Below are 20,019 nucleotides of genomic sequence, written 5' to 3'. Positions count from 1 at the left end.
AACAGCAAATGTGATGAGGAAATTGTGTTTATTTGATATCTAAAGGTTACCCAGTCTCTACTTTTAACAATAAATTCTAAAAAGTAATCATTTCTAAAACTGACATTTTCAATGAACAGGGCTATAGTATTATAATCCTACAGGTAATAGACAATGCTAGGTCCTCACAACTGGCTGTATTTACCATGGTAACTAACACTTAATTTTGTTTATTTGCAACCACATTTCTGTATAAAAACATGAAATGGGTAGCTTGTAAATGCAGATGTCTCTAAAATACCTTACATTTGGTGAAAATATTGTAAAGGAATTGCTTTGTGTATTCATGACCCAAAGCATATGTTACTAGAATGGGATGTATTATTTTAAACCTGTCCTTAGTTCTTGCTTTGATGATGAGATTTTATGCCTGAGTAATTACACTTTAGAATCAAGATGAATTATAAACAAGATGCATAATGGATTAGAGGCAATGGATTGTGGAGAAAACCTCAGGTACCTTATTATAAGAGATTGGTCTTTATCCCCTAATCTTGCCACTAAAGATATTACTGTAATTATTGTCTGTCCATAGGAGTTTAAGTGAAATTCACAGGACACAGGTGAAGCCACCAATGCAGATTACAGTTTGTATCTATGTCTAGTTTTTCTTGATTTTTTTTCATGTAACATTTGCTTTATTTGTGCTAATTTATATTTTCATATAATGATGGAAATTAACTAAAATTAATGGGAAAGTACATTTTAGAATATACTATTTAAAAGCCTGTTGATTATAATAAGATGAGTTTTAACATTTAAAATCTGGAATGAAAGGGAGGGGTGTGTGTGTGTGTGTGTGTGTGTGTGTGTGAAAGGAGATTGCATTAAAATCATTTGCTTCTTTGCTAATATTTTTCTTCAGAAGGGAAGAGTATTCTTTTAAATAAATGCAGAAAATACAGCTGTTCAGTTCAGTTCAGTTCAGTCGCTCAGTCGTGTCCGACTCTCCGCGACCCCATGAATCACAGCACGCCAGGCCTCCCTGTCCATCACCAACTCCCGGAGCTCACTCAAACTCATGTCCACAGAGTTGGTGATGCCATCCAGCCATCTCATTCTCCGTCGTCCCCTTCTCCTCCCACCCCCAACCTTTCCCAGCATCAGAGTCTTTTCCAGTGAGTCAACTCATCGCATAAGGTGGCCAAAGTATTGCAGTTTCACCTTTAGCATCAGTCCTTCCAATGAACACCCAGTAAGTTTCTTTTCAAGATATCTAAAGGTCAATCTTGATTACTTACTCAATATCTTGTATAGAAAAATAATATTGTAGAACCAGAGAATGTTGGAACTACAAAACCCAACCTGTAATTTTATATATTGGATAACTATATAATAACTAAGGCCAATAGCAATTAAGGGATTGACCAGGGTCACACAGTGAGACAGCAGTGCAGCCAACATTCCTTGGGGTAAATAAAATTCCACCTTTTGTCTAGAAAAATCTCAAATTCTTTCTATCTTTTATCTTTTTTCATGCTCATTGAAAAGGCAGCATATTCTGTAGGTGCCTTTTTCATGCTCTCATTTTTTCACATCTCTACTGTGCATACGTATGCATATTTCACACATATTGGGTTGTGATTTTAAGTACAATATACACACTGATTGTGTGCAGTCACTCATTTGCATTTATTTGTGACCCTATGGTTGTAGCCCAGCAGGCTCCTCTGTCCATGGAATTTTCCAGGCAAGAATACTGGAGCACGTTGCCATTTCCTATTTCAGGGATATAGTTACTGGTGTATGTGCAAAAGTATATATGTGTATGAAGGAGTTATGACAATAAGGAGATGGATTATTTGTTCATTCAAATAAATATTGCTGTTCAGAGTAGTCACAGAGCTAAAAATTTATTCCAAAAATATTTCACAGATATTTACAGTTATTCTTATGAAATGGTTTTATGATTATGTGAAATTCATATGATGATAGCTAAGTTGAATGGCATTTCAATTTACAGTGGAGATTTTATATTTTCATTTACATTAATCCTCATGATGACTGTACAGGTTAAAAAAACCCGCCAAAGTCCAGTAACAAAAAGCAAATGCCTTGTCCAACTGGAGGAGTTAGGGGGGATTCTCCCAAACCAAAGGCCTTTCTATTTTCATCATACCATGCCACCTCTCAGGAGAGTCATATTCATTGTTTTAAAGTTGTATTTCACCTGCCTTGCAAGCCATACTTAATAGAACTTCTCAAATCCTATTTACAAAAGCTATACAAAATTATAGTCCTCCCTCATTATCTGCCAGGAGATTAGTTCCAGGAGTCTTTTTTGATCCTGAAATCTGACTTGGCTCTCTCATATCCATGGATTCAGCATTAGTGGATTCAACCAACCACGGATGGAATTTTTGACTGCAGCCAGTTGGATCCATGGAATGGAAACTGGTGGAGGGCCCATTGTATATTTACTGAAAAAAATTCATACATAAGTGGATCCAGGGAGTTCAAAGTTGTTCAAGAGTCCACTATATTTATAAATAAATACACAGATGTATAACTATTTATTCCAGTAATAATACTATTAACCACATTAACTAATAATGACTCCACCAGGCACTGTGATAAATGCTTAAGTTCTAGTTCATTTAGTCTTTCTGTGATTCTTGGGCAGTGGATGGGAGAGATGTTAAAAATATCTAACTGGTGTGTGTGGAGGCCACCAACCAATCTAAGAGGAAAGAATTTGTGCTGTAGAGCTGAAGCAAGCCGTGGCAGCCCTTCCCAGGCCAGCCAGTTGCTGCACTGAGGGGTCTGAAGGAGAGCAACCGGGTGTGGTGGCAGTTACTCAGGGTCTTGGGGATTTACCAGTTGAAGCCAAAGCAGGTTTATAAGCTGCACAAGGTCTCAGTCTTAGTATATAATGAAGTAGAGATTCAACCCAGGCCAGGTTGTTAGCAGTTCCACCTTTCCCTAGATCATACCCTGACTCTGACTGTAATGCAGCAGTACCCAGGAGACCTGGGTTTGATCCCTGGGTCGGGAAGATCCCCCTGGAGAAGGAGATAGCAACCCACTACAGTGTTCCTTCCTGGAGAATTCTGTGAACAGAGGAGCCAGGCAGGCTACAGTTTATAGGGTTGCAAAGAGTTGGACATGACTGAAGTGACTTCAGTTCAGTCACAGTATGTCAGGCTTCCCTGTCCTTCACCAACTCCAAGAGCTTCCTCAAACTCATGCTCATCGAGTTGGTGATACCATCCAACCATCTCATCCTCTGTCATCCCCTTCTCACCCTGCCTTCAATATTTCCCAGCATCAGGGTCTTTTCCAAGGAGTCAGTTCTTTGCATTGGGTGGCCAAAGTACTGGAGTTTCAGCTTCAGCATCAGTCCTTCCAGTGAATATTCAGGACTGATTTCCTTTAGGATTGACTGGTTTTATCTCCTTGCAGTCCAAGGGACTCTCAAGAGTCTTCTCCAGCACCACAGTTCAAAAGCATCAATTCTTCGGCACTCAGCTTTCTTTGTAGTCCAACTCTCGCATCCACACATGACTACTGGAAAAACTGTAGCTTTGACTAGATGGACCTTTGTTGACAAAGTAATGTCTCTGCTTTTTTAAATGCTGTCTAGGTTGGTCATAGCTTTTCTTCCAAGGAGCAAGAGTCTTTTAATTTCATGGAAGAGACTTAGTACAGCACTATTAAGATTTAATATTTGTTAAAGTTAAACTGGTTCAGTTGGTAAAGAATTGACCTGCAATGCAGGAGACCCAGGTTCCATCTCTGTGTCAGGAAGATCCTCTGGAGAGGAAATGGCAGCCCACTCCAGTATTCTTGCCTGGGAAATCCCATGAACAGAGGAACTTGGTGGGCTATAGTCCATTGCCAGAGTTGAACACGACCACAAAGTAAAAATCTAGAAAATTCACCAGTTCTGAAGATAGTCAAAGGAATATCTCAGAAATTAACAAAAGCAGTTTTAAAAATATAATGACTGAAGGACAGTGGCACTGTTGGAACAATATATGTCCTTCTGAGAAGCCTATATTAAAGGGAACAGTCTGATATTTATTGCCTAAGTTCTGGACATACTGTTTTTATTTATTTATTTATTTTTTAAATATTTTAAATTTTTATTTTTTAATTGAAGGATTATTGATTTACAGAATTTTATTCTCTGTCAAACCTCAACATGAATCATCCATAGGCATACGTATATGTCCTCCCTCTTGAACATTCCTCCCATCTCCCTCCCGCATTGCACCCCTGTAAGTTGATAAAGAGCCCCTATTTGAGTTTTCTGAGACATTCATCAAATTCTCACTGGCTACCTATTTTACACGTGGTAATGTACGTTTCCATGTTACTCTCTCCATACATCTCACCCTCCACTCCCCTCTCCCCATGTCCGTAAGTCTATTCTCTATATCTGTTTCTCCATTGCTGCTGCTGCTGCTGCTGCTGCTAAGTCACTTCAGTCGTGTCCGACTCTGTGTGACCCCATAGACGGCAGCCAACCAGGCTCCCCCGTCCCTGGGATTCTCCAGGCAAGAACACTGGAGTGGGTTGCCATTTCCTTCTCCAATGTGTGAAAGTGAAAAGTGAAAGTGAAGTCGCTCAGTCGTGTCCGACTAGTAGCGACCCCATGGACTGCAGCCCACCAGGCTCCCCTGTCCATGCGATTTTCTAGGCAAGAGTACTGGAGTGGCTTGCCATTGCCTTCTCCGTGGACATACTGTTTTTAAAAACAGTCTCTCAAATCCCAATATAATCTTATCTCATAATTACTGAGGTTTCAATGTCTCTGTTCATAAAAAAGTGCCAAGAAAACAGATCAGATGCAGTAAAATGGCCTTAAAAAAACATTATTTCCTATTTCATATTTTTACCAATCTTTTAATTTTTATTAAATATTTCCCTTGAGTTGTGATTCTTACTTCGAGGGAACAATAACATCATCTTCTTACTGCAATCACACACTGTGAGTGGAAGACCAAATAAAATAGGTTGAGGGTATGCCTGAAAGGAAAACCGATTGCACTAAATGTGGTCCTGGGAGTATTTCCATTCAGCTGGTTAAGTAAGTTGGGTTTAAGCAGGTTAGTTGGAGCCAGCTTACCTCACAGGACAAGCCAGAATAACCTGGGGGACAGTCACATTTTTCTATCAAGTGAGCTGGAGGAGTCACTGCTGTGATGCGTCCTTGTTCAGCTACCTCCATCGAGATTTCAGAAATCCTGGAAACAGTGAGCAAATACTTAGATGACAGTACCAGTAAATTAAGCTCACACAGAGTTGGACACGACTGAAGTGACTTAGCAGCAGCAGCAGCAGCAGCGAACACTCAATCCTGCGGAAGGGGTCTTCCCAAAGTTTTGTTAACAACCACAAACTCATTCTATTGTTTTGAAGCTGCTAAATTCTAGGGGCTCCATGTTCCACATCTTACTCCTGCATTTTTGCTTCCTCAAAGAGTGAGATTCCACATTAGCTAAATATTCACATAAATCATAAAGTGTTTAGGAAATTAGATGTCTGATGTCCTGTTGAGAAGTTATTATAAAGACTTTTCCTTCCACTTCTAGAAGTGTCAGTGGCTTCAGGTAGACATGGCCAATTAATTAGATATTTTCATTCTTTCAAAGAGACAACCCAAGGTCATTCTCTGTTGGCAAGTCTGTCATTACTAGTGAAATTGCTTTTACTTTGCAACTGGTCCCAATTTCTTGCTCTTGAATCTCTGAACATTCTTTCAAGAACTTTAGAAAACCATCTAGAAAATAATACTTGAGCATAATATAGTAATATTGATCTCTTTCTGAAGATAAAGAACCTCTCAAATTAGTCTCTCCTTCAACTAACTTAACCCACCTTTCCTATTGGTGGAAAGGTCCTTGTAATTGAAAAAAATTATTCGCAGTGAAAATACTGATACCTTTTGCAATAATACATTAAAAATATATGCAGTCCATAAACTCAGACTATTTCATGACTGACTAACTGGTAACAGGAAATGTTCTGCAAATAAACTTTTAAATGAGACAATGAATAATTTTGCTTCAATAAAAGGCACCTCTAAAAGCTTAAGGAGCTTGAATCATAAACTTTATAACAAGCAGAGGTAGGTTTTATTGGTACTGAATTATGAATGCACATTCTGATTTGGCTCCTTTTGTAATCTGCGATCTGAAGACCAGCCAGTGTTTATGAAACACATGTTCAGTTAAAATTCAGATTTCATTCTCCTCTTCTTGTAGACGCACAGCATTTGTGATATGTAAATAAACCACTTCCCTCCCTTAAGGAGGACTCTACATTCTCTGAAGGAGTAAGAAGGTAACCTGGTGTTTGTTGAGAAATCATCTCTGCTGGTATCTCATGGTATTCTATAACCTGAGGAGTTACTAGCATCATCTTCTTTTCTCTGGCACACACATGCACACACAGCAGACTAGTGAGTGTTTAAAAATCAAAGGAAACCTGAAATTAGCAATAGACATCTCTGCAACACATTATCTTTTTTTCCCCCTGGGGAATGAGAGACTGACTGTTTTGCCTGAATCAGGGATTTAGCCAAACTCAGACTTCTATGTAAATTAGTACTAAAAAACAAAGTTGTTAAGATCTTCAAATAAATTTTTGTAAGAGAGTACAAAAGCAAAGAAAAAAGGAAATTTCAGTGTTAACATGTACAAAGTTGTAATCTCAAACCACATGTATAAAAAACTCTTTGCTTCTGAGACTGTCTAAATTTAAAACTGAATAAAGAAGTGGGGTTCTGTCTTAACTATGTTGAGAGGAAGACTCAAACATATTTCTGATCTTTGTCAAAATTCCTTGTCTTACAAAATCAAGTGCTGATCCACTGGTTTCTTTGTTTCTATAGTTACTAGGTGTTCACTCTAGTTTTTATTGACTCTAGAAAAAGTGAAGTATTTACTTATTTTAATGTTTTTAAAAAGGAAGTGTAAAGTATGAGTGTAAAGTCGCTCAGTCATGTCTGACTCTTTGTGATCCCATGGACTGTAGTCTACTAAGCTTCTCTGTCCATGGGATTTTCCAGGCAAGAGTACTGGAGTGGGTTGCCATTTCCTTTTCCAGGGGATCTTCCTGATCCAGGGATCGAACCCAGGTCTCCTGCATTGCAGGCAGATGCTTTACCCTCTGAGAAAGGAAATCCTAAGCCAAAGGATATTATTTAGTGAGGTATATGAAATAAAGTGATAAGAGAAAGGGACTTATGGGAAAAAGCAGCCTTAAGGGGCAGAAAGGTGGGATCAGTGTGAGAGGTGAAGAAAGCATGATGAAAAATGCAGGACAACATCATTTCTATCAGATCTACTAACAAAATATTCTGTGTGCTAGCAAACTTTTTTTTACTAAAGCAGGGAACAATTTTCAATATAATATATTTGCACACTCACAAGGTTACTTGCTGTCTTCTACAACATGTGAACCTGTTTGGCTTCTGTCACCTAATTTATATTTGATATTTTAAAGTAATTAACAATATAATTGACAAGATATTTTGGTTCATGCTTTTAAAAATTATTTCATGGAAAGAATCTCCTGCTTAGAATTGACATATACACATTTTTATATTTAAAATATCAATAGATAACCAACAAGGACCTACGATTAAAAAAAAGAATCTCCTGTCAGAAATAAGAAATATGAAAAAGAAATCAAAGCAATACAGACTTGAAAGTGAATTTTGGTCCTTGATTTGGTTTCTACTTCTGGTATAATCAGAAGAGCAATATGGATCTTCTGCAATAAAGAAAGAATTTTCTGCCACATGCTTAATAATGGAAACATTTTAAACATGGTATTTTTAGATTCATTGATTTGTCAATAAGAGGGTTCATAATTTTGTTTTCTTTTGCTTTCCTGCACTGATCTACTATTTTGTTACATAAGATTATTTTTAAACATCTATTGATTCCAAATTCTTACAGATATAATAGAGACACTAACATGCCAGAGAAACTGAGACTATGTGTATAAACTCAACTTTCTGCCTCCATGGTAAACATTTAGCTACATCTGTACAGATCCTCATTGTATCTCATTAGATAAGTTTTCATTATACTTGAGGCATATGACCTCAAGTAAACATGTGTACTCAAGATGTTGAAGTACCACAACTTCTCCATTATTTATTTTCTCTTGATTCTATCATTTTTATGTATATCTTGCTGCTAATTCTTCCCCCTCCCTGGTCCCATATATAAACACGCTTACTTGTCTCTCAGATTAAACAATCATCCTTTGACCTTTGACATGACCTCTTTCTTCCCTTTTACAATTTTATTCACAGAAAACAATAGTCTCCACTCATAATTTTAGATTCATTGTGTCCCATTCATTCCTCAAAACTTTGAGGCTCTTTCTGCCCTAGAACTTCACTAAAACTGGTATTGTAATTGTTACTGGTGATTCTAACTTTCAAAGAGCCTCATTTTAATTGTCCTCTTCGGGTCGTTAAAAAACCATCCCCACACCTTTATAGTATTCTCATCCTTAGGCTTTCATGACAGTCATTTTTGCTTTTCTTCTGTATACTTTGTGATTCCCAGTCTTTTCACATCATAAGGCAGAGGGAAGATGGCTCTATCATATTACACACTGGAGTGAACAGGTGCGAATGGCAGAGGGAAGATGGCTATATCGTGTGACACACTGGAGTGAACAGGTGCGAATGCATATGGTTGGAAGAGACAGGACCAACCTGGCCCTGCTCAGTTCCCCTGAGGGTTGAAGGAGGACACTTTCTCAGCAATCTCGCAACGTATTTATAGCCCAGCAGCAAAGTCTCTGTACCTTGCAGGACATCTTCTCCTGAATTTCTGCTTAGCTTCTGAAATTCATCATGTTGAGGATCAGTTCAATATTTGGCCCCTTAATCTTGCTTCTGGTTCTGTTTCTCTTGTTGGGGAAATGGTGGTGATAACTCACACCAGGTGACCCGGATGTCATTCTTTAGTCTTCTATCATCACACTAGCAACCCAACTTCTAAATTTTTCTTGTTTGATATCTCACCAATCTTTCTTATAGACTTGAGAAGAAAAAATAACTTGGATATTTATTATAGTTTACCTGCTTTGTCTCATGATATTTCCATATGTAGCCTTGATAAGAATATAATGGATATCATACAGTACATCCAAGAAGTCTTCACGGGTCACAGTTCTGCTGATTCGAGGATCATCACCATAATATTTCCATTCTTTCTGTTAACAAGAAAAGAAACCACTGTGAAGAAACTCAATGCAAATCCATTGGCAACATGGCACCCAACACCTAACCACCTTACCTCTGTCATTTCAATTTCATGCCTTGTCAACTGGCCAATCAGAGGAGCAGCCATATGCCTGATGATAATCCTTGCATGAGCAGGAGTTCCACCTCGAATTATAACTTGCGGGTTGTATGTAGAGAAACCTGTCTCTTCCCTAGCCTCGAAATAGATGGTGTACCTGAGTTTACCGCCATAGGCCATCAACTGACAAAATAAAATGAGAAATGATGAGTTAGATAAATCTCTGAATAGCATTATTCTAAAAACATGTTTTATTTTGCTCTCATGTGACTTCAACATTCTTGTCCTTACCTTCTTTCCTTCAAATTGTTCTGGAAGTTTCCAATAAAAAGGTTCCAAATGGAGCTCTTGTCTCACCAGATCCATGTGTGCAACGATCTCCGGATGTTGAAAAATGATGCCTTTTGTAGTTGTGTGCTGCAGGGCCTCATCCACCAGTGGCAGGATGGTCTGCTCAGCCTTCAGCGTCACCTGCGTGGATCAAAACACAGCAGGGTGTTCAGTGTAAGTCTTTGGAGGCCTTCTCTAAAAGGACTGTGTGTCTATCTGTGGCTCTGTCCCCTTATGATGAAGTGTTCTCATGAGAAACATAACTCATGGGCAATGAAGACAGGAGAGGTGATAAACCCTTCAGACTTGTTTGCCTAGTGAAATCTACAACATCTGTGAAACTGGTCTTTCACACTAACAAAAAGTAGAGTTGAAAAGTAGGAAGGGTTAAAGGAAAATTAAGGTTAAAAATGAACATTTCCCCCCCCTAAAGAGTGACAATTCTCTAAGGCTGGTTGGAATAAATGAGCAACCAGTTCAGATTTTCATCACTACATGAGCACACGTCTACTTTCTTGCTCTAATGCTCTCGCTCTGCAGAAGGCAGCTTCTTCCCATCCCCAGACATAACATTTCCCTTATAATGTTTTCCTTGCTCACTTGGCATCTATTTCCTTATCCACAGTAAATGAATACTTCTAAAGATATCTATTCCAATCATCTAATGGCACATGGCCCCTCTACCAGTTCTAAATGTGCACAGGGGAAAAGGTTACTTAAATGTTTTGCATTTCCTCCTGCCCCTTGGTGCCTGGCTAAAAGACACCAGCAGGAGCTAACGTTACACCATTACATGGCTCAGCAGGCCCTTACTCACCCATGTACGGATCAGTCCTTTTGCTTCAGAGCACTGAGTAGTGGCGCCAAAGCAATAGCAGCTGCTGCAGCCAAGTGGGTTCTTGGCCTCAAGTCCGAATTTGCCAGGCCGGCACCTGTCACAGTGGATCCCTTCCACGTTCACCTGAAAAAAGAGGAGAGTTCTTCAGAGTCCGTATGGGGAAGTTGTGAGAGAAATAAACTCAAGAATAAATAATGTTTTAAAGAAAATGAAACAAAACAACAATAAAAATAAAAGAATACTGAATATTAGATTCACATCTCAAATAGCAGAGTAGGTAATCTCTTTGTTAGCATGCCATTGGTCTAAAAAAACACTTTATTTATAACTACATACATTATTAAGGATATTGTATATTATTTTATTTAACATTTAAGCAGCACATTTCCTACTATTCCACTGTGAGGATTATGAAAGATTCATTAGAATTTTGAAAGTGAAATGAAATTCCACTGATTCCCAGACAGTGATGTGATGCAAAGTTGTGAAAAGCAAGAAAGATGCTAAAATATAGATTCATATAGTTATTTTGGAACACTGAATATACATACATATAGCATGTATTAAATATAACCATAATATGTAATAATGCACCATTATACTTTTTGTTTTGTCTAGGACTTTTAATGGCAGAAGCTTCCATTTTCCTAAATTCTCAAGACTCTTCACAGCGTCTCCAGATTGCACCTTCCTGTTTCCTCGGACCTTCTTTGCATAGACTTTTCTTGAAAATATACTAATGCTTCTGACCCAGTCTTTCCTGCATTTATCCTAGGATTGATTTTCCAGAAATATCTTAGGGGAAAAAATCCTTCTTATCATTTTTAATCAACTGTTTTTCTACATCATTTAACAATATTAATGAGGGCTGAAATTTGCATATAGTCACTGTTTGTAATATCAGTGTTTATACTTGATGAAATTTTACTAAACTTCCACAGCAGTAAATATATTTTTCAGTGTACAGTGACTGAGGATTAATTTGAAGAGTAATTTTTTTAAAAAATAAACCACATTTAGCTGTGGTTTTCTCTAGTGATGCTTAAGAGAACTGAATTCTTTTTCCTTTCAGATTATTCTTGTTTAAGAAAAGTGAATATGTAAAGAGAAACTATACATTCGAAAACATATCACTCATTTGAGCTAGGGGGAAAAAATGGGTTCTGGCTGAAAAAAAGTTCTTAAAAAGCAGTGCTTATCTGTATATCAGGAAAAGTCTCTGCGTCTGGCAATGAATTTTTGTATGTCATTCTTTTTGGCTTAATGATGCAGGAATAAATAACTGAAGTTAAAACAGCAATGGAAATAGAACTGAGCAAGGTGGTTTTTTTTTTCCTTCCTGAATTTCAGCAGCACATACCTTACAAGTGCACTGCCCAGTCTGATTGATGCAGGAGCATTTTTCAGTCTCTAAATCACAGGTTGAGTCATCAGTCCCTGGCAGGAAGCAATCACAGGGACTGCAGTGAGGGTAGTTCCAGTGACCTCGAGTGCACTCCGTACATTTTGCACCAGAGAATTTTGGATGACACTTGCATTGGCCCGTGTTTATATTGCACTGGAAATCCAAGGAGCCTACTGGGCTGCAGTTACAAGCCTATAGAGGAGATAAAAACAGCAACAATTAACACCATTTCACAGGCAATATCTTTAAATTTTAATTCTAATGCTTCTATGCTTCCATTAAGTACATATTAATCATGTGTCTGTTATATGCTTTGTACTGTTCTGGTTGAATCACTTGGGAAACATTGGTGAACATAAAGCTAAAATTGCTTCCTGCACTTACTAAAATATATGAGTGTCCAGAAACCATAAAGCTATTGAATAAGAAAGAAACTGTGTTTTCTCTCTTCGTGGTGAGGAGGAGTTAGGTATAGATTTTCTTCAAACACCTCTTGTTTCAAAGAGTGAACTTCTGACAAAGCCATTTTACATTATCATTTCATTTTTATAGCATTTATTGTTTAGAGACATATATTACAGTTTAATCAAGGGAGAGAATATGTAAATATAACACAATGGAATAAACATGATATAATAGGTGAAGTGCAAAATCCTATGAGAGTATATAAAAAGCACCAAACCGGATGTGGGAAAGCCAGGGAGAATTTAGAGGAAAAATGATACTAGGATTTTTTTTTTTAGAGTTAAGTTTTGCAGACGAGCCCGATTTGAGGTGTCTTACTGTTAACCTTTCTTTCTTCTTCCTAGATACACACAGGATTTTCTCTTAATTTATGTAAGATGATATCTTGCGAGAATTTATACAGGTTTGAGTCATTTAAAAAATAAATTTACTGGAACATGGTGAGCTCTTTCAGTTTGAGAATACAATTGTTTTTTAATTCAGTACAATTTCTTCAACTTTGCTTTTGATTTTTACTTCTGTTCTAATTTATCAATTTTCTTCTTCAGGATCACCTATAATTCTTACAGTACATAATTTCTGTCTATCTGTCAAATCTATAATGTCTTCTGTAGTCATTTCCCTATTTGCCTCTCAAACTTGTTCTCCATTTTGTCCTTGCTATTCTGTACAGTGAAAATTCTGTTGTATGTATACACCATCAATGCTTATTTTAATTACAGTATTGCATATTGTATTTTTAGCTTCTTTTCAATCATTTTTTTGGTTTCATCTCAGCAGCAGTTTTCAATTTGCGGCTCATCCACGTGTCTTGTCTTCTGTTCCTTAAGGCTTTCTGCTTCTGATTTAGAGCTGAAAGCTCCTTGAATTTAAATGAAAATTTTAAGTGAATTACTAAAATGTTATTTAAGATCTTGGGATATATCATTTTCAGAGGTCGGTTGTGCCAAGGATCTCTCTGCTGTCTCTGAGCTCTAAACTCACTTCTCTTTGCCTTGTTTAATGACATTATAGTTAGACCCCTATGGACATTTCCCCCTGGCCAGTAACAGAATGTTAAAATTAGTCATTAGAGGGTCCAGGAGAGACCCAAATAAAGCCATGGTGATGGAAAGACATTTCTCCTCTGGGTTGTGGTTCTTCATTACTATCATCATCACTATTATTTACTTACTTAGCATGGGAGCCCAGAGGCCCATAAAGAATTCCAAGCAGTGCCATCAGGCCACTCTCTCCCCTGCTGTTTAGGTCTGCACTCAAGCACTCACCATGACAGGCTGCTTCTCAGTAGCTCCAGCAAGTCTGCATTCTGCAGTAATGATGGACAGTGTCTATAGGCCAGCACTTGCCCATAAACTCTGGCAAGTTATTCATCATTGTTGTTGCTGTCATTGTACCACCAGCAGGCTGGTGTATCCCTATGATTGCCACACTATCTTCAAAGATGTCTGAACCCAAGTATTGCTGGGAGTGGGGAACGGAAGACCTTGCTTCCTATATAGTCCACCCCCCTTACCCTTGGGGCTTCCCTGATAGCTCAGGCAAACAACCTGCTTGCAATGCAGGAGACTCGGGTTTGATCCTTGGGTCAGGAAGATTCCCCTGAAGGGAATGGCTACTCACTCCATGTATTCTTGCCTGGAGAATCCCATGGACAGAGGATCCTAGCGGGTCCAAGGGGTCACAAAGAGTAGCACACAACTGAGTGACTAACACTTTCACTTTCCCTCACCCTGGAATCAGTAGCTACTCTTTTGTACCTACCACTTTCAGGATCTTTTATATCCCTTTTTTATCCTTTTGTAACTAACTTTTACCAGTTAACAATTCTTTATATTCTACTTTCCCTGTTTATATTGGACTTCCCTGGTGGCTCAGATGGTAAAGCATCTGCCTGCAATGCAGGAGACCCGGGTTCGATCCCTGGGTTGGGAAGATCCCCTGGAGAAGGAAATGGCAACCCACTCCAGTACTCTTGCCTGGAAAATCCCATGGACAGAGGAGCCTGGTAAGCTACGGTCCATGGGGTTGCAAAGAGTCAGACGCGACTTCACTTTCTTTTTTCTTTCTCTGTTTAAGTTTCCCTGGTGTGGTTTCTGTCTCCCTAGAGGGTATCACCTCTCTCTGTGTCTGAGTTTACCGCCATCAGGCTTTGTACTTAGTCTATGACCTGACTTGTTTCGGTGCTTTCCTATTAATTCTCCTCCTCAGAACTACAGCTCTATGGAAGACACGTACACAAAGCGACTTGCAGATTTCCAGATCCAAGTCTGGCTGGATCTCACTTGGCATTTCTCATACTTTCATTGCTCAGCTCAATTCTTACATCCACCACTACTAAAGCAATTCCTGCCTCTGCTCCTGCCAACAAATGAATATTGGGACACCTCTTTCCAGGATGTGATGTACAATCACATCTCTTTCCTGTCCAAATGTTTGGTAAAGTATCTTCTCAGATTCTGATGTTAAAATATCACCTGGCCTTATTTTTGGTATCTTTATGATTATTTTTCTGTCTTCACTGTTCTCCAGTAAAAAGGCCTGCAGTGTAGGATGCTGCTAAAAGTTATGTTAAACTCAAAGGACTAAAAGTGATTATTTATTACACTACAAACATTGCCATAGTTTCAAAAGCACAGAACAAAGCAATGTCATCATGCCAAGTAACTTGTTCTTATAGAAGATCAGATGTAGAATGAGAATTCAAAATAAGGATGATTGACTTATCCACTTACGTAATTTTTCCTTATTTATTTAAACAAAATTGGCCATAATCAGAAATGTAAATCTACGATATGTTATGGAAACTATAATCATGTAATAAATTTTAAAACTGTCTTATGATATATTTAACTAAAATAAATGTATTAGACTTTATTAACTAAAATAACTTTCTTTAGACTTTAAAATATGAAATGTCTATTTCTCAATTTATTATATAAAATGAAAGCATTAATTCTTAAAAACCAGTCAAAAAATTGGGACCTTTTCAAATTGGGAAGTTTATTCAGGAAGTTATAGTAGAGAACAAATGAGACAATTAACCATATGTTTAGATGACACTATAGCCAACATGAAACTTAAATCATAATTAGCTGTAATGTTTGTTTAGCAATAGAGGATTTATGCACTGCTCCTCTGCTAGTGAAAGATGGCAGGCTTTATATTCTACTTCAATAAAGGCTCAAATGATGTGTGTGCTCACACCTCAGCACAGAGAAATTATCCATGACACAAAGAAAGGAAAGCTATAAATCACAAAAATCACTGTTCATTTAGATTATAGTCATACAAGGTTTTAAATAGTAGAATACATCCTCTTAAATAATTGTGAGGGCTCTAGAAATTGTTTGTATTGTTCATAATGATGAAGTGTTTAGCTATTCAGAAATTTAGATTTGTAACAGTGGTTCAAAGTAATTAAAAACTTTCAATAGACTTCAGTCAACATAGTATTTACTCAATAATCAGTAAATGTAGTGATATAAAACACATAAATATTAAAAAAAAAAAAAAACTTGGCCTAGGGTCTTCCCTGGTAGTCCAGTGGTTAAGAGTCCGCTTTGCAATGCATACGACGCAGGTTAGTTTCCCTGGTCCAGGAAGATCCCACATGCCATGGAGTGACTAAGCCTGTGGACCACAACTACTGAGCCTGCACTCTAGAGCCCTAGAGTGGTAGCTACTGAGCTCAGTAGCCTGTGCACCCTAGAGCCCGTGTTCCACAAGAGAAGCCGCTGCAATGAGAAACCTGCATTCCGCAATGAGTAAGCAGCCCTCACTTGCTGCAACTAGAGAAAGCCCGCCCACAGCAACAAAGACCCAGCACAGCCAAAAATAGCTAAAATAACATAAATAAAAAAAATTATTGAAAAAACTTTACTTGGTCTGCATTCATCCATCATCTGTTGCAAAGCAAAACCAGGCAGTCATCCCTAAGCCTTCGATTTCTTATTCCTTAAATAAATGAATTCAGCCATATTTTATTCAGTCATGAGTTGTAACTTAACCTGCCCTCTAAACACTAGTGGATAATTGAGGCCAAGATGCTATGGGGCTTCCCTGGTAGCTCAGTGGTAAAGAATCTGCCTGCAATGCAGGAGCCACAGGATACACAGGTTCGATCCCTGGGTTGGGAAGGTATCCTGGAAGAGGGTATGGCAACCCATTCCAACGTTCTTGCCTGGAGAATCCCATGGACAGAGGGGCCTCATAGGCTACAGTTCATGGGGTCCCAAATGACTCAAATGACCTAGCACACACACACACAAGATTCTATCAACTCTCACCAACATTTTTGCAACAGCCTTATAAGAAACCTTTTACCCTGAAGCGGTATCAGTTCAGCTCAGTTCAGTTCAGTCGCTCAGTCATGTCTGACTCTTTGCGACCCCATGAATCACAGCACACCAGGCCTCCCTGTCCATCACCAACTCTTGGAGTTAACTCAAACTCATGTCCATCGAGTTGGTGATGCCATCCAGCCATCTCATTCTCTGTCGTCCCTGTCTCCTCCCACCCCCAATCCCTCCGAGCATCAGAGTCTTTTCCAGTGAGTCAGCTCGTCACATGAGGTGGCCAAAGTATTGGAGTTTCAGCTTTAGCATCAGTCCTTCCAATGAACACCCAGGATCGATCTCCTTTAGAATGGACTGGCTGGATATCCTTGCAGTCCAAGGGACTCTCAAGAGTCTTCTCCAGCACCACAGCTCAAAAGCATCAATTCTGTGGCACTCAGCTTTCTTTATAGTCCAACTCTCACATCCATACATGACCACAGGAAAACCATAGCCTTGACTAGACGGACCTTGGTTGGCAAAGTAATGTCTCTGCTTTTTAATATACTATCTAGGTTGGTCATAACTTTCCTTCCAAGGAATAAGCGTCTTTTAATTTCATGGCTGCAAGCAGCATCTGCAGTGATTTTGGAGCCCCCAAAAATAATGTCTGACACTGTTTCCACTGTTTCCCCATCTATTTCCCATGAAGTGATGGGACCAGATGCCATGATCTTCGTTTTCTGAATGGTGAGCTTCAAGCCAACCTTTTCACTCTCCTCTTTCACTTTCATCAAGAGGCTTTTGAGTTCCTCTTCCCTTTCTGCCATAAGGGTGGTGTCATCTGCATATCTGAGGTTATTGATATTTCTCCTGGCAATCTTGATTCCAGCTTGTGCTTCTTCCAGCCCAGCATTCCTCATGATGTACTCTGCATATAAGTTAAACAAGCAGGGTGACAATACACAAGCTTGACGTACTCCTTTTCCTAATGGAACCAGTCTGTTGTTCCATGTCCAGTTCTAACTGTTGCTTCCTGACCTGCATACAGGTTTCTCAAGAGGCAGGTCAGGTGGTCTGGTATTCCCATCTCTTTCAGAATGTTCCACAGGTTATTGTGATCCACACCGTCAAAGGCTTTGGCATAGTCAATGAAGCAGAAATAGATGTTTTTCTGGAACTCTCTTGCTTTCTCCATGATCCAGCGGATGTTGGCAATTTGATCTCTGGTGCCTCTGCCTTTTCTAAAACCTGCTTGAACATCTGGAAGTTCATGGTTCACATATTGCTGAAGCCTGGCTTGGAGAATTTTGAGCATGACTTTATTAGCATGTGAGATGAATGCATTTGTGCAGTAGTTTGAGCATTCTTTGGCATTGCCTTTCTTTGGGATTAGAATGAAGACTGACCTTTTCCAGTCCTGTGGCCACTGCAGAGTTTTCCAGATTTGCTGGCATATTGAGTGTAGCACTTTCACAGCATCATTTTCAGGATTTGAAATACCTCAACTGGAATTCCATCACCTCCACTAGCTTGTATATAGATTTCTCTAAATGTGAGTCTGGTCATATCACTTACTATGGTTCACTCATGGAAAAAAATGGGGAATTTTGTAAGCTATGAGTCAGACATGACTGAGCGACTTCACTTTCACTTTTCACCTTCACACATTGGAGAAGGAAATGGCAACCCGCTCCAGTGTTCTTGCCTGGAGAATCCCCGGGATGGGGGAGCCTGGTGGGCTGCTGTTTATGGGGGTCACACAGAGTCGGACATGACTGAAGTGACTTAGCAGCAGCAGCAGCAGCATAGGTTGTTTAAATGACTTCAGTATCCTCTCAACTAGCTCTTGAAAACTAATATCTAGGTAAAATTTTGGGGGAATTCTTGTGGATTTAAAAAAAAATTCATTCTTAAAAATGCTCAACATCCCTCATAATCAGAGAAATGCAAATCAAAACCACAATGAGATACCATTTCACACCAGTCAGAATGGCTGCTATCCAAAAGTCTACATGCAATAAATGCTGGAGAGGGTGTGGAGAAAAGGGAATCCTCTTACACTGTTGGTGGGAATGCAAACTAGTACAGCCACTATGGAGAACAGTGTGGAGATTCCTCAAAAAACTGGAAATAGAACTGCCATATGATCCAGCAATCGCCCTCCTGGGCATACACACCGAGGAAACCAGAATGGAAAGAGACACATGTACTCCAATGTTCATTGCAGCACTGTTTATAATAGCCAGGACATGGAAGCAACCTAGATGTCCATCTGCAGACGAATGGATAAGAAAGCTTTGGTACATATACACAATGGAGTATTTTTCAGCCATCAAAAAGAATGCATTTGAATCAGTTTTAATGAGGTGGATGAAATTGGAGCCAATTATACAGAGTGAAGTAAGCCAGAAAGAAAAACATCAATACAGTATACTAATGCATATATATGGAATTTAGAAAGATGGTAACCTGAACCCTGTATACGAGACTGCAAAAGAGACATAGGCATATAGAACAGTCTTTGGGACTCTGTGGGAGAGGGTGAAGGTGGAATGATTGGGGAGAACGGCATTGTAGCATGTATATTATCATAAGTGACCAGTCCAGGTTCGACGCATGATACAGGATGCTTGGGGCTGGTGCACGGGGATGACATGGAGGGAGGATGTGGGGAGGAGGGAGGAGTGAGGGGGGTTTGGGAGGGAGAACACATGTATACCCGGGGCAGATTCATGTCAATGTATAGCAAAACCAACCAATATATTAATGTAAGGTAATTTGCCTCCAATAAAATAAATTTAAAAAAAAATTCATTCTTAATTTCCTTGTACTTTGGAGATATATTAACATTTCATTGTGTGTAGGTATGAAGTTAGAGATGTTTCTAGTTTTAGAATTTTTGGTTCTTTGTCCTCCTTTTTTGAAAGTATCTTGGATGAAGCTGTGTAAATATGTACTTACTTTAATCATCTTTCCTGCAAGTAAAATGTAAGATAGTGATCGATTCCTGCAATCACGCTACAGCAATAGATCTGTACCGTTTTGTAATATTGACTCTTGAAATGCCCGACTACAGAGTTCTACCAAAATAGAAATCCTTAAATGATACTATGAGATGAAATAAAGCAATTCACTCACCTTACAACCAGTGGTGATGCTGTGGCCCCAGCTACGAGGTGCACATTTAGAACATTTCTCTCCAATGGTATTGGGTGGGCAAATGCATCGACCAGTCTTTGGGTCACAGTTATTACCCAGATGGGAACAGTCACAAGCTTCACAGGTAAAAGGATTAAAAAAGAAAAAAATTGATATAAACTGTTGAATTTTATGCTTGTGGGTTTCTCTGTGATTTATGCTGTTTTATTTTCCATACTATAGTTAAAG

General features: G+C 38.8%; 1 protein-coding gene across 1 annotated transcript in view; it reads right to left on the bottom strand.

Moving 5' to 3' along the window:
- The window catches only part of LAMA2 (laminin subunit alpha 2), a 710,698-nt gene that overhangs the window by 226,983 nt on the left and 463,696 nt on the right, over positions 1-20,019 (bottom strand). Inside the window, exons 23-29 of the mRNA XM_088840739.1 lie at positions 19,771-19,907; positions 11,843-12,079; positions 10,462-10,605; positions 9,606-9,785; positions 9,309-9,497; positions 9,092-9,225; positions 5,111-5,228 (exon numbers count right to left, since the gene is read on the bottom strand). Of these exons, the coding sequence (XP_088696865.1) occupies positions 5,111-5,228; positions 9,092-9,225; positions 9,309-9,497; positions 9,606-9,785; positions 10,462-10,605; positions 11,843-12,079; positions 19,771-19,907 (1,139 nt within the window). The remainder of the gene's footprint in view (positions 1-5,110; positions 5,229-9,091; positions 9,226-9,308; positions 9,498-9,605; positions 9,786-10,461; positions 10,606-11,842; positions 12,080-19,770; positions 19,908-20,019) is intronic.

This window comes from Moschus berezovskii, chromosome 10, assembly GCF_049115385.1.
Source record: "Moschus berezovskii isolate FMDL1 chromosome 10, NW_MosBer_1.0, whole genome shotgun sequence".
In the NCBI taxonomy this organism is placed as follows: Eukaryota; Metazoa; Chordata; class Mammalia; order Artiodactyla; family Moschidae; genus Moschus; species Moschus berezovskii.
The sequence above is the reverse complement of the archived record's forward strand: the minus strand, read 5'-3'. Positions and strand labels throughout refer to the sequence as shown.